This window comes from Manis javanica, chromosome 11, assembly GCF_040802235.1.
Source record: "Manis javanica isolate MJ-LG chromosome 11, MJ_LKY, whole genome shotgun sequence".
NCBI classification, from domain to species: Eukaryota; Metazoa; Chordata; class Mammalia; order Pholidota; family Manidae; genus Manis; species Manis javanica.
The window spans coordinates 54,899,119-54,913,071 of record NC_133166.1 but is presented as its reverse complement, the minus strand read 5'-3'; the positions used below and the strand labels follow the sequence as shown (position 1 = coordinate 54,913,071).

General features: G+C 38.5%; 1 protein-coding gene across 14 annotated transcripts in view; it reads right to left on the bottom strand.

The window, feature by feature from the left end:
* CD44 (CD44 molecule (IN blood group)) overlaps window positions 1-13,953 on the bottom strand; it is an 81,598-nt gene that overhangs the window by 17,296 nt on the left and 50,349 nt on the right. For 3 of the 14 annotated variants that reach the window (XM_017678455.3, XM_017678457.3, XM_017678453.3), the window contains exons 6-12: window positions 13,160-13,291; window positions 11,793-11,918; window positions 9,192-9,305; window positions 8,619-8,735; window positions 5,803-5,931; window positions 4,211-4,339; window positions 1,207-1,308 (exon numbers count right to left, since the gene is read on the bottom strand). The exons of 1 other annotated variant lie outside the window; for it this stretch is intronic. In XM_017678455.3, coding sequence (XP_017533944.3) covers window positions 1,207-1,308; window positions 4,211-4,339; window positions 5,803-5,931; window positions 8,619-8,735; window positions 9,192-9,305; window positions 11,793-11,918; window positions 13,160-13,291 — 849 coding nt within the window. The remainder of the gene's footprint in view (window positions 1-1,206; window positions 1,309-4,210; window positions 4,340-5,802; window positions 5,932-8,618; window positions 8,736-9,191; window positions 9,306-11,792; window positions 11,919-13,159; window positions 13,292-13,953) is intronic. 10 more of the 14 variants (XM_017678456.3, XM_017678454.3, XM_073216393.1 and 7 more) reach the window with 8 other exon arrangements.

Here is a 13,953-nt window from a genome sequence, read left to right as displayed (position 1 = left end):
TAGGTTTTTGATCCCATCTGTGGATGAGGATTCTCATCACTGCACTGAAATGTCAGGAAATGCTTGCCTGGGCAAACACAGGGCCCTCACTGACGTGTATCAATTTGAGGCTGAACCATTGCCTATATTTGAAATCACTTTGACTGTTTTGAGTTGATTTCTCTGGTGTTCTTCTAAGAGAGGTACTGACCTCTGAGTTACAGGTGCAAGCACTTCATAAGCACATCCATAAGCCATGTCCACCACCAAGTAAACATTAGAACCGGGAGAGAGATATGCACTATATCCCAACCCAACATCGAACAAAAGTCAACAGGGACATGAAGTGGAAATACAAGACCCTCCATTTGCCAGAGACACATTCTTAGGCTTATCTGCATCTCCTTTGATGTTTAACACTATGCTATTTACATTCTTGATGGTCAACCCATGTTTGCGGATACTTTCCTTTGCCTAAAAGTGATCACCCTAAAAGGACTCTGCCCATTATGTGTAGTGAGCAATGAAATGAGGCCCTCTCAGCTCTGGATTTCTTTCATATTCTGTCAAGAAATTATGAATGACTTTAAGCTGATCTCTAAGACAGCCCTATACATAGAGTGGAAATCAAGGCTGCTAGAAAGTTAGCATTACTTCTACCAAATGTTCAGTGACAGGAAGAGATATTAGCAAATGTTCCTCTTTTGTTCCTGGGCCTTTCCACCTCTGTCAGCTGTCAGCAACATGCCTTGTCCCTCTTCTGTGGGCTGATGTGGGGTGTTCTCTATGATACTTTTGTCCCAAAATATCTTTTCACAACCATTAAAGCAGCCCTATCTCTCCTTTATCTTGGCTGGAGGAAAGATGGGAATCAAAGGAGACAGTTAGTTAAAACAGAAAAACCACTGTTGTAGTGTGGCCTTGGGTTTCACTAACATGACCACTTAGGGAAGGAAAATCAAGTTGAGTGGAGTTCCATATCCCTTTTTTTTTACTTACTTAACATAAAGTCATTGAATCTGGAAAACACCAAGAATGAACACAAAATCAGATGTAAAGAGCCCCACCAAGAAAATATTAGACAATAAAGACAGCTCCTGCACCCTGGGCTGAGCTGAGCCACACCGACTGTGCCATTCCACCACCAAGCTGTGCCTTGGGGCCAGCGTGAGCAAGAGCTGAAGCAGGAATACAGGCCAACAAAGGGACCGAGAGTCGTATCCTTACGAGTTGTCATCGAAAGAGGTCCTGTCCTGTCCAAGTCTTCTACCAAATCTGTGTTTGGATCTGCAGAAGACTGAGGTGTTGTACTATGACTGGGGTCTATATCTGAAGAAATTAAACCAGTGTTATTGCTCAATTTCTTAAACCACGACCAAGGGTGGTTTAAGGTCTATACCCAAACTATTTTTTATATTCAAACCCGGATAAGAGGAAAGAAAACACATATTGATACATGTCTCCAGAACTGGTATAGATTATTGTTTCTTCAAAAGAGTATCACGAGAAATAACTGGCTTTCATTCAAGGGCTCAGTTGTATGAAAGGCACTTTTTTTTTTTTGCTTAGAATGGAGGGATTCAAAATGAGCACATATATGATAGGCCTCCTAAGCATTGCAGAGAGACAGAAACACAATCCAAGTGTCACTTGTCCCATCCATGCACATTTCCTTTTTTACAGACACATAAGATCTGGTGCATAGAGAATAGACAAGGTGCACTGGTTTGGGCACCATTTGGCCACAGCCTCTTACTTGGCAAAAGAACTTATTTTATAGATCTCTTCCCTCATTTGGCTCTCTTTGGCTTTACTAAGTCAACATGCAAATAAAACATAAAATCATCGTTTAAAACTACCTAAACAGAAGGTATGGGGAATATTTAGGGGCAAGATACAAGAAGCAGTGGTGTCAGGGAATCATTATTCCTGTAAACTTAGCTAAGTATGTGGTGTCTTTGGGATTTAACATGTACCGTGTTGAGTGGTACAGACATTTCACTGAAATGTTCATAAATGTAATTTCTAATAATTACCACAAATCAATGCTGTGGAAATAAGTTCTGAGTGAAAAAAAGTCAAACAATCTATAACCACCATCACTATTGCTGGTTTTCCCATTCAAAGTCCACCCACACTGCTGCCTCTGGAGAGATTTAAGCAGTTCCAGATAACTCCAGCAGGAAACGCTGGAATACTGGGCACAGCTACACTGCAGACCTTACATACAAAAAGAAAAGAGAATCAAGATCTTTGTAAGGTAACAAATGGCCGACCCTATTGTCCCAGGTTTCAAAAAAGAGGAAAGGCAGGCTAACCCAAATCAAAACCCCAACTGGGTATTCCCCTAGAAAAAGTCCTGTTTATGGTCTCTAGGAATTCTTGCTCATTTTCCATTTTAGAAGTAGCATCGTTCAAGAGCCACCATGCCATACTACACTTGAAACCAACAGTTTTGTCTTTGATGTGTTTATCAATTTAATGGAATCTCTTTCTGTTCATTATTAAGAAGAGTTAATATTGATTCTGAAGTTCTTTTACTGGCTTGGTTTTTCACCATGTATATCATCAGAGCTGCCAGCAGCCATGTTTGTAAACATGTGTGCTGGGTCTACATGCTACACATTAGCCACTCAACATAATGGCAACCACCTAGCCATTCAGACTCATCTTCCTGTGTGGCAGATGGATTCACACTGTCTGGCAAATCCATTCCTTGGCTCTCCTCCCTTTATGCCTCTCCTTACATGAGTCTCCTTCCTAAGAAAAACTTTCCCTGACTTCCCTTTTCTGACTACCCAGGTTTTTTAACCCAATTTTCAAAAACTAAATCCAATCCACCTTTCTCTGCTGCTCTCTGGAAGGTCCTGTGAATTTCTTCTGTGTTTCTTATTGGCAGCATTCATTTGGCATCTATTACTTACTGTTTTGTATTGTTAGGTATATTTTGACGCCAGATGTTTTATTCTCATAGCTAACTTTTAAGTTATTTAACATCACAGATCATGAATTGTACATTGTGACTCCATAATGCATTGCACATTAGCAGGTATTTCATACGATTGTAGTTTAAGGGATTTCTGATCATTAACATTTGGGGGTGATAATCGTTCAGGTGTTCTAAGGAAATGAAATTCATTTTGGAGATAACATTGTTCAATTTGATACCAAGAGACATCGTCATTGTGCTCTTGGAACTCATTTCAGTGAGTTTTGTGTTGCGCATACCCTTGGCAATTTAGATCTAACTAATACATTCAATGCTATGACTGAAAATTCACATCTGTCTGTTGGCTCATTTGGCTTGTCTTTCTTTTTGGAATGTTACATTTCTGTGATCAGCACATCTTGTCAACAAACAAACAAACTTGAGTAACTCTATTCATGGGCATAGTAAGGAACATAGATTCTTCAACTTAGTAAAGAGTGAGAAAACGGGGCACCACCTGCTGCCAACTCATGCAGACTCTCTCAGGAAAGCTGTCATCTGTTCTGATAAAGAAACAATTTCTTTTAAATATAAAAATTGGTCAGATAAAATCATAATCTTCCATTCTTATAGAACTAGTATCTTCTTCACTCTCTCATTTAATTGTGTTTTTTTAAAATTGCTTATAGGTGAATAAGAATGGTATTTAAGAAAACAGGGATTCCATCCTATGTAAAAGTTGTCTTTCCCTAAATTTTTAATATTTATTAAGGGCTAAGAGTGGTCTAAACCTTAAGCACAGGGTTTTATCTCTAAATGTAGTAAGAGTAAATAATAAAGTTTTCTGAGCTTCTTAGTTACTTCTTTGGAATGAGAACTCATGTTTTTGGCCTCTAAGATTTGGCTACCATAGACAAGTTATATCCTCTGGAATGTTACATTTCTGTGATCTACAATGGTCTACAATGGAAATGGAGTTAATCAGTTCATTCTTTTAAAAACCCTGAACTTAGAAATAAAAAGAAAATAAATCACTGTTCCTTCTTCAGAGAAAACAACTTCCATTCCCACCATTTTAGAACTAATTCTTTAACACTCCTGCCAAATTCTTCCCTCTCATCCCACAGGGTTTCATATTCAGATGAATGTGCTTATCATTCCTACCAGGAAAATTAATTTTTGCAAAAATTTCAAATTCTTTAGGAAAGTAGACTGATCTAAAACTAAGGGCATATTTCTAAGAAAATAGTTATTTGATGGCTTTCAAAATCATAATATATAAAAGAGTTCAGGGGTTATTACCCATCCATCTTTCTGTTTGATGACCGTGTCCCATTGGATGTGAGATTGGGTCGAAGAAGTAAGTCCAGGAACTGTCGTCTTGATGCTGTGTTGTCATTCTTTGATTTGGATGGCTGTCATGGGCTGAGGCTGTTGTGAGCATGCAGTTCAAGCAATTGTCAAAGTGTTAGTTGACACTTGGCAAGGGATACAGTGATATTTTTAAAAAGAGTTGACTCTCTAGACAAGACAATGAAACCGTCTTAAACCGTCTTCCTTGTATAGAGGGCCAGGAAGTCGCATAGATACAGAATGTTTTAGCAGGTATGGGTTCATTAATGCTCATTGTCTCAGCAATCAGGACACAAAAGCATTAATGCCTCCTTCAGTAGATAGAGGATGAGTTATAGACATCAAGGGAAGATGAAGAAGTAGTTCTTGACCCGTGCCATGTTGCCACCAACCCCTGAAGGAGGAACTGTCCACACACACATCATTCTGAGACAACCACAACCCAGTGAAATGCACATTAGGTTGGTAGTGATTTAAAGAAGGAACCAGATAACAACTTCCCATGAGATAAATGTGAAAGTAAATGCCATTCATGTCAAAAGCATGAATGGAATCCATTAGAAGCATTACCTTCTAACAATGGGATTTATGGCATAACTGACATATAAGAATGTAGCACATGCTTTTGCTTCATTCTGAGCCAATGGAAAAGTATAGATAGAAAAGGTTAATAGTAGACCCTTAGCAATAACCGCACCACATAGCCAGTCACTGAATTCATCGCTTTGCCAGGTATGCATTCAGAAGTTGCCACACACTGGAAGGACATTATGCATTATAGTCTATATTGCAAAGGGAGACATGGAATATTCCTCACTGATACCCAAGTGAGAATATGGAATTCACATTCTCTTATAAGGCAGGATGCCTTATATATATATCTGTCACACAGACATAAGAATCATGCATAGGAGCTTGCAGAGCCAAGTTATCAGGCATCACAGAGATGATGTCGAGTCTAATTTCCACAACTGCACAATTTAAGAATAGAGAAGGTGTGTTTTTTGTATTCCTAAGAAAACATTGTACATTCAAGGACAAATCTGCAAACAGACCTGACAAAAAGGGCTAAATGACATTAGACAGGTATTTTTCTCAAAATGGCAGGATCCATTTCTTCAAACATTGGGGTTCTGACCAAATGCTTTCTAACGAACCCACTGTTTCATAGAACCATGTTGTAAAGCTTGGATTCACATCACAGAGTGCTGCATTCCCATGTCATTCTGAACATGTGAAGTATTTTAAGATCAGAGTCTAGGCTACAGTCTCACTAGGGTCTGCCCAAAACTAGTTCTGAAGGTGACCAACGCAAGGGCGTATTCTCTGTGTGTCCTTCATGTGCTCATATGCATTCCTGTTTGGGTGATTTGTTATAAGCATTTAAGGGTTGGGTCTGTGTTGAACACATCATCATTTATTAAGGAACTTTGACATCTCGGGACAATTCCTTCAAGGTCTTTTTGTTCAGTGTCCTCAGTGCTCAATATTTAACCCAAAAGAAGTTTCCACCCACTTTTGCCTGTTAAACCATCCATTACCAGCTGTCCCTGCTGTTGAATGAGAGTCGTCTTCTGGCATTTGGGGATATTCCCCAGGCCATCCATTCTCAAACCACTGCTCTTTCTCGGTGGCTGTTTCTTCTGTTGCACTACTAGGGGTTGCCTGAGCTGTGAGAAGAAATGTCAGTTGTGAGCCATTATTGTTTGATTTCTTTACCAACACACATCTTCTACTTTAAGGGCTATACACTTGAAAGGGAATATAAGAAAGAAAGGCACCAAGGAGAGAGGTCATTGATATTCTGAAAGGGATGTAAGAAAACAAAGAGCCCAGTCTTTTTTGGATGGGAAAACTGGGACCGAAAGAGGTTTTGATGTGTTCAAAATCCCATAGCCAGATTAATACAGTTAGGACTAGACCACAGTCTAAGAATTCCCAGTATTATTCTTATACTGAGACTATGGATTCATATATCCTGTCTGAGAGATCTGTTTGTTCAAAGAATGGACTTGCTCCAGTGATTTTAGGGAGAGAAATATGTGACAATTGAAGCCAATTAGGAGGTCTTCTCTGATTGTAGTCATGTAGCCCGTAATCACACACACTGGAAATGAAGCACCCATGGATTTGCCTACTATGAAAGATGTTGGGAATGACTTTGATGCTGTTCCACTGACACATTATGAGTTTATGTCAATGTGGCACCTAAAGTTGCCAAAATAACTTTTTCACAAAACTAACTCAGTAGAAGAAAACTATTCCTGCCAGTGTTTGGCATTATATAAATAATAGGAATGTGTGACAGGCTTAGCAGTTCAACCACTCAGTGTTGTAATTGTCCAGTTGTAAAAGAAACAAATGAGTGGGATAAAATTGTATCAGGTGCCTTTGGGAAAAATCAGAAAGCCACTGAAATTTTCATCTCTAGCAACTAAGAGTAAATTCTTAACTCATCAAGCAAATGAGAGCTTGCAAACTTGCCAAGCCAAAGGGTATTTTGCAACTTGTAAAACTGATTGTATGTCATTATTTTAGAAAATGATACCTGTAGTTTAGTAATAGCAAAGACATTTAAAAACTAAAACTTATTGTCCTTGCTTTACCCTGGCAGTGGCCAAAATGTTCCTGGGGTTAACTGGTTATCCAGAGGGAGGAAACCCTCAAATCTCAAGTTTTACCTCCCACTGACTAAAACACTACCACCTGACACATAATGAAGCTAGAAAAACCACCTAGTGTAATTACAAAATAAGAAAAATTAATGCAGACAGAGGCTGCCTATTCAGAAATTTTTTAAAAGATAAATAAAAATAGAAATGCATGTATACCATACACTACTCTGTACTCTTTCTATATCTGTTTATAAGCACAATAATCCTTTAAACACCCAGAAACTCCCTGTTATTTTCAACAGATGAGCTAACAGAGTATATGATTTCCATTGTAAAATATGAAGATTGACTCTTTTCTAGCAGTTTTCATGCTCTTTTGGTTAAGCCCAGAGTTCACTAACCAGAATCTCTATGCTTTGCAAGTACTGATAAGAGACTGGCTGCGGCAGCTCCTGCTTTCCCTGTTAGGGGCTGTTACATCAGTTTCCAACTGTCCACCAGTGATGATCCCATCTTTCATATTAGGCAAATTCATGGGTGCTTCATTTTCAGTGTGTGTGATAATGGGCTATGTGACTCCCCTCAGTAATGATGCTTATTAATTCTGAGCTTCTTGGATAGTTTTCTGACTTTTAAGTACAAACTGTCTTCAGTAATTCTAAGATACACTGTGAGAATCACACTCTGAAGAGACTTTTGCTTTTTTATTTCCTTCTTCTATGAGAAGACTCTTTTGTTAGCTCATAATAGTCATGCATATATCAAATTTAGGACAATGCCCAGGACTTGACCTGGCTGATGTCCAAAATATTTCTTTTCTTGTCTGCAGACATCTCTCAAAACATGGCTTCCCAAGCCCCTTTAGATTCTTTCTTTGTCTCCTAAGTGGCTGTTTCTTACACTACTTTTGCTTTAGGAGTGCCCAAAGTTCTGCAAATGATGGTTGAACCATAGTTTTAAAAATGCTACAAGATGTTATCCTAAACTAAAGCTTCTTTTATTCCAAATATGATAGTCATCTCCCTGAGAGACAGATGAATGAAGAGGAGTATATACTTCTTACTTTTTTGATCCTGTCTTCATAATCCAGTCGTGAGACTTGAGATCATTTTAGAAAACCTGAGATGTTTGCATGTAAGTAGAAATAGCAGCAACAAAACCTTCCTAAATTTACGCTGGGCTTAAAAACAGGAAGAACAGCCACAGAATTCAAATGCATGTCATCTGGACTATTGGCATTCCTCCAGAGTACAAAGGATGCTTATCTACAATGCGGTGTGGAACAGAATGTGAAAAAGAAAATGGCTGCATCAAGGATCTTCATAGCAAGTAAGGATTCCAAAGATCATTGAACTTGTCAAGCTTTCCTTCCAGACCCCACTGCCAAGCACCAAAAGAACACACTTTTCATAATATGTTAATACATCATATACCATGAACATACAAATCACCCAAATGGAACCTCTAGGAATCTTTGATTAAAAAACCATACTTCAGATCTTTTTAAAACATTTTAACTTTTTAAAAACATTTTGGCCTCTTGTGCACCCTAACAAGTTAGCCTTTTTCTTCCAATTTCTCAAGATTGTGTGCAGATATGGCAATTTTTCATGCTCTGGGGATAAAGAAATTACAATGCGGAAATAGAAGATGTGCCAATGTCTAAAATAAGCCCTCCGTATTCTTTAGAATGACCTCACTAACCCATCTAAGCCAGAACTGCTGACTGCCATCCTTCTTACTTGTGCTTGCAGAAGGCTGGGTCTCCTCTTCCTCATGATGCTCATGGTGAATGAGAGGAGAGTGTGGGTCCTGGGTCCAGTTTTCTCCATAATCACTGGTGCCACTTCTGTCCACATCTGCCGTGATGATGGTTATATATACTGTGACTTTTTAGCAACCAACCTTTGATGGTTCTGTTCTTCCATTAAAGTACATGCTATTTAATGTTTCAATGCCTAAGCAGTACCTTTGAGCATCTTCTCTCGCTACTTTTGAGTGACTTCACTAACCTCTCCCAAGAGAAAACCAACAGGCATGGAACTGCTTAATAAGTACCTGTTATTCCACTATAACCACTTTGTCAAGGAAAGCACCATACATATTCATTTTTATAATGAAGTAACAGAAAATATCTTGTGCCCAAATGGTATGATTGATAAATGACTCCTAAATCGAACTAAAGATCCTCATGGAAGTTCCCTAGGAATTTGTAATGAGACATTACCTAAACTTCCCACTGTGTCCCAATGATTGAACTTTGCAACATCATAGACTTTGAAGACAAAAATCTTTAAGTATGCATAACCCATTACCAGTCATCCTTGTGGTTGTCTGAGGTAATACTTCTGGACTCGAATGGCCTGTGCTCCACTGCATCCAATCCTGGTTCTGTTTTGGGTGGTTAAAAACCCGTGATGTAGTTGAAACTGTGATAATGATGATTGAAGTAATTAGGAAAAAGTTATTTCTTGAGCCTTCACCACTTGTTTGCAAATTTCTCCCTTCTTTAGTCTATACAGTGAATCATCTATACCCGGTTCTATAGATGGTTCAGTGGAAATGGAGGGAAAGCAGAGAGGGCCTTCAGCTTGATTCAGCCACACTGTGAAGCACCTCAGTGTTCTTGGCATTCTGTCATAGGAAATGCTGGGGTCAGAACATGAGATCTTCTGGACAAAGGAGCCAAAGAAGATGCAGCAGAAGGAAGAACAGCTTTGAAAACACCAGCCCTCCACCAAGGAGAACCACAGATGTCAGAGCTTTGCGCATCCATGCAGTCTGTGACGGCCCTCTGCACCTGACAACCCCAATCATTTGCATCCCCGCCAAGTGTGCTACATGTAGATCCTCAGCCTAAGAGGATACCTGAAAGTTATATCATGATGACCACTTTATTTCGTTAGTCGTTTTGGTAGGAAAAGAAACACCATGAACAGTCAGAGTTTTCCAATGGATGATCGATTCTAAGAAAGAGAGTATCTACCTTTAACAGCCATATGATTTAGCTATACATTTCCAAGTGTTTATCAAGCACCTATGGCATTCTCTTCAGATAAAAAGCATTTCATGAGCAAGCCATTCATAGCCAATGAAAGAGAAACAAGATGCATACATTTTGTAGAGAAACACCACAGGTAACCAACCACCATCACAGCAGCTCCCCGAAAAATAAAAAAGAGGCATCTATCCCCAGCCCTGATACAGTCACCCCAAATGATAGGGCTAGGATAGGAGATGCACCCAACAGAAGGATCATGACAACATCAAGATCAGTAACTTTTGAGAAAAGATTATTTGCAAATCCATCCCAATGCTTTCAAACTTTATTTTGGTACCCAAGTAATGCAAAACTCCTTTCAGAACTGTAATACTATCAGCTCTATTTCACAAGAAAATCAGCTTTAGAATCCTTAAGTACATTCTCAATAAGCATGAAAAAATGTCAGTTATCATATACCTACAGAAGAAAGGAGGCATCCTGCTGAAATTGGAAAATATGCCACGGAGATGAAAAATACCACAGAAGTGTTCCCCTGGAGCTTGATCACGCATTTTATTTTCAGGTTGATCTGTTTGTATTGCCACCCAGGACAGTTTAGCTTCATAAGTGTTAAGACCATATTTGTACTGTTCATCACACATCAAGGATCAGGTCTACATCCTGAACCCAGGAGACAGTGTTAATAGTAAAGCTCCAGTGTTTGGGGTTCTCTGGTTTTCTTCTGAAATTACTAAAAAGAGTTTCCTTGTTCCACAGACTAAGCTCTGCAGAGGGGTCCAGGCTAAGGAATACAGCACTTCAAAGCTTCAGTATAAAGCATCTAGTTCATCTTGAGTATTTGTTGTATCAGTGCCATATACTCAGATGTCTTTAAGGCCTAAGTGATTTTTGGACCCTACTATTTGGGAATGCTACTCTCAGGTGTCAGTAGGACAGACAGAACTTCAGTGACCTGAGAGAGCTCGTGTAGCACCCCAAAGGAACACCTTCTCTGAGCAAAAGCAGAGCTGTGATAGATCCAGGTTCAGGACTGTCCTCTCTATGCAGCAGTATCTTAGATTATTACAGGTACATAGAGGAACCTCAGTCATTCTGGCAGAATATTTTTGCATGCCTTTTTAAAAAGGATATTTTTAACTCAATTTCCATTTATAATTGTCATAAATTTGGAAACCATTATACAGTGGTTTCACTATTTATTTTTCATAATTAGCATTGTTTTGTTAAAACTCAGCTAACATTTGCCCTTCTTTTCCATAGACATTTCTATTATATTGGTGCCCAGTTCATTTGTTAGGGCTCTGGATTAGTGCTCTTGACCTCAACCAGATTTTGATTAAAACAACTCCTGAGTTCTGGTTCCCATCTTTTAAACCTTTCTAGCACCTTGTAAGTCTCCAATTTAAGATCATCTGTACCTTTTAATACCCTCGCATTCACATTCTCCCAGTCCATTGCTTCAATAGACCATGAGCTCCTCGAAGGCAAGAGCTCTGGCTTTTCTCATCTTTCTGTTCCTAGCACCTGGCCCAGCATGTACACAATGAGTATTTGTTGTAATATTTTACTAAGCCATTCTCTGAGAAAGCTCAGTAAGTCAAAGAGAATCTGTAGCACAGAATGCATAAATAAACATAACAAAAAGAATATGAGGCATTAGGAATTTTATAAAAAATATTTTTCCCCTTTAACTCCTTTCAGAACTATAATACTATCCAAATATGTTCTGGCTTCCATTTATAAAAAATCTATTTTTTCCTTCATAATCTCATCAAGGTATAATGAAAGTGTGATCATAGGCTTATGCTCATTTTTCATATTAACTATTTCCCAAGACAGATATTTTCAGGCATCACTCAGATTAATTGGTAAGCCTTGCATAAATGGTTCTACCGTAATTGATTATTCTTACTGGTGCTGGAGATAAAATCTTCATCATCATCAATGCCTGATCCAGAATAACTGGGGTGTTTGTCTCTTTCATCTTCATTTTCTTCAGTTGGCTCCCAGCCTGCTGAGATGATATTTGAATCCGTACCTGTTGTGGTGACTTGTGTTAGTGGCTGAGCTGGATGCCAAATAACCCATTTGACAAAGGAAGAAAATAAGGCACAGAATATATAACAGAATTCCCAAGACTGTAAGAAGGAACTGAGACATTTGACTTGTATACCCCGAATTCTTATAGCCTGGTCTCTGACGCTAATATATACATCTAAAAACAACTGGCTCTGGTCTTTACAACTGAATATTCTCTTTAAGGAAGTTAAAAGAATAAATACAGACATAACCCCACCAAAAAAGAAAAAGAAAAAGAAAAAACAGGCCAATAAACACTCCCCTATGCTTTCAGATGCATTTATTATTAACTTATTAAGCATATGCCACTAAAACTAGGATGTGAAGCTAGGATGGAAAGGTTTCATCTGTGCCTATTTGCTTTGTCAAGCCACTATCAGAAAACCCTAGTTCTTCTCTTTCTAAATCACTTCTAAAATCCTATAGCTGTATTCACAATTTGCTAATTTGCTTTTGATCTTCTCTAGTATCAGATCACTGTAGCTCTGATGTGAATGAAATCTACATTGCAGTTCCCAACAGTACTTTAGCATACAGCAAAAAAAAAAGTCAGTTAACAAAGAAATCATGTCTGACATTTACTGGTTTATCAAAAGGGTTGGCTAAAGTGGACTGTAGCCAAGATTTTGAGAAATTCTTACTCTTGGATGCAATCATAGGAAAGGAGATGGATACCCTCCACCTCTTTTTCAGTGGTTATTGGAGAAGATGTCTCTCTGATGAAAAGGGTTTCCTACATTTTGAGATTCATGTTATCTTTTGGAATGGCCATTCTTTGCATACTATTAGTGCCCACCCCACGAATAATTCCACTGATGGAGATTTTCTATAATTTGTTGGCTTTAGCTATGCTATTTTATTTTCTCATGAAAAATGAAGAACTTTTTATGATATAGGGTTATTTTAGGATATCTTTCAGAGTTAAAATTTTGTTCAGTCATCAAGAAAGACCTGGCCCTTTTCACAGTTCCCTAATTAGCCTCTTACTGGGTTATATTAATTCCAAAGTACAAGGAAGAAATCTGCTTATTAGAACTATAAATCAAATATATATTTCTGAGCTCATGAGCCTTCTAAAGTCATCAAAAAGATTTGTGAAGCCAGAATGGACTTTTAGACTTTGACACTATCTCTGAGGTCAATGAGAATTATTGAAGATTGCCAAGAAAGCATACAAATGAGATAATAAGAACTCATTACCAGCCATTACTGTTGTTGTGTGAGGATGATTCTTGGGCTCTGATGGTTGAAACCACCATGAAAACCAGTCCTGGGCTCCTTGCCTCTTGGTTGTTGTTTTGGGACTTGTACCGCTAGTGCTCAGCAGAGCTGCTGCAACCATAATCGGATTGATTGTTGAAAGGTTAATTATCAGGTCCTAACAAATAGCACTGTATATGCTCTTACTCTTTTACTACCCAAGAAAGTCATCTATACTTGATATAGATGGCAGAGAGAAAGGGAAAAAGCACAGAAGTTCCAATTCTTTCAGAGGCCCAAACTGGAATTCATAGAATGTCAGAGATGGAAGGAACTTAAATATCATCCGGTTCATGCTGCTTATCTTAAAGATGAAAAACTGTGCTGGGTAGACCTTGACTTTACTGAAGTCAAAAAGGCTAAACAATAGAGAGATCTCAAGGAGGACCTGAGAAGCTGTCTTTGAATTTTGAAAGGCTATAATGTATAAGAGGCATTCAATTTTTGTCCATGCTCCCAAAAGCCAATCAGGACCTGTGATGAGAATTTCAGGGAGATGAATATTTTCCCAAATGTTGGATTTGAAAAGATAATAATCTGAGCTATCCAACAATGAGCTTGTTCATACAGTATTATGTTCTCCACCATCAGAAAGATCACTTAGCAGGAAAATTGCATAGAGATTAAATGATTAGAAGTGTTCATTGAACTAAGCCATTTAAGATGCTCTCCAAATCTGGGAGTCTACGATTCTAAAAACCAGCTCTTCAGAGCCATAGCCTTTCATCTTCTAC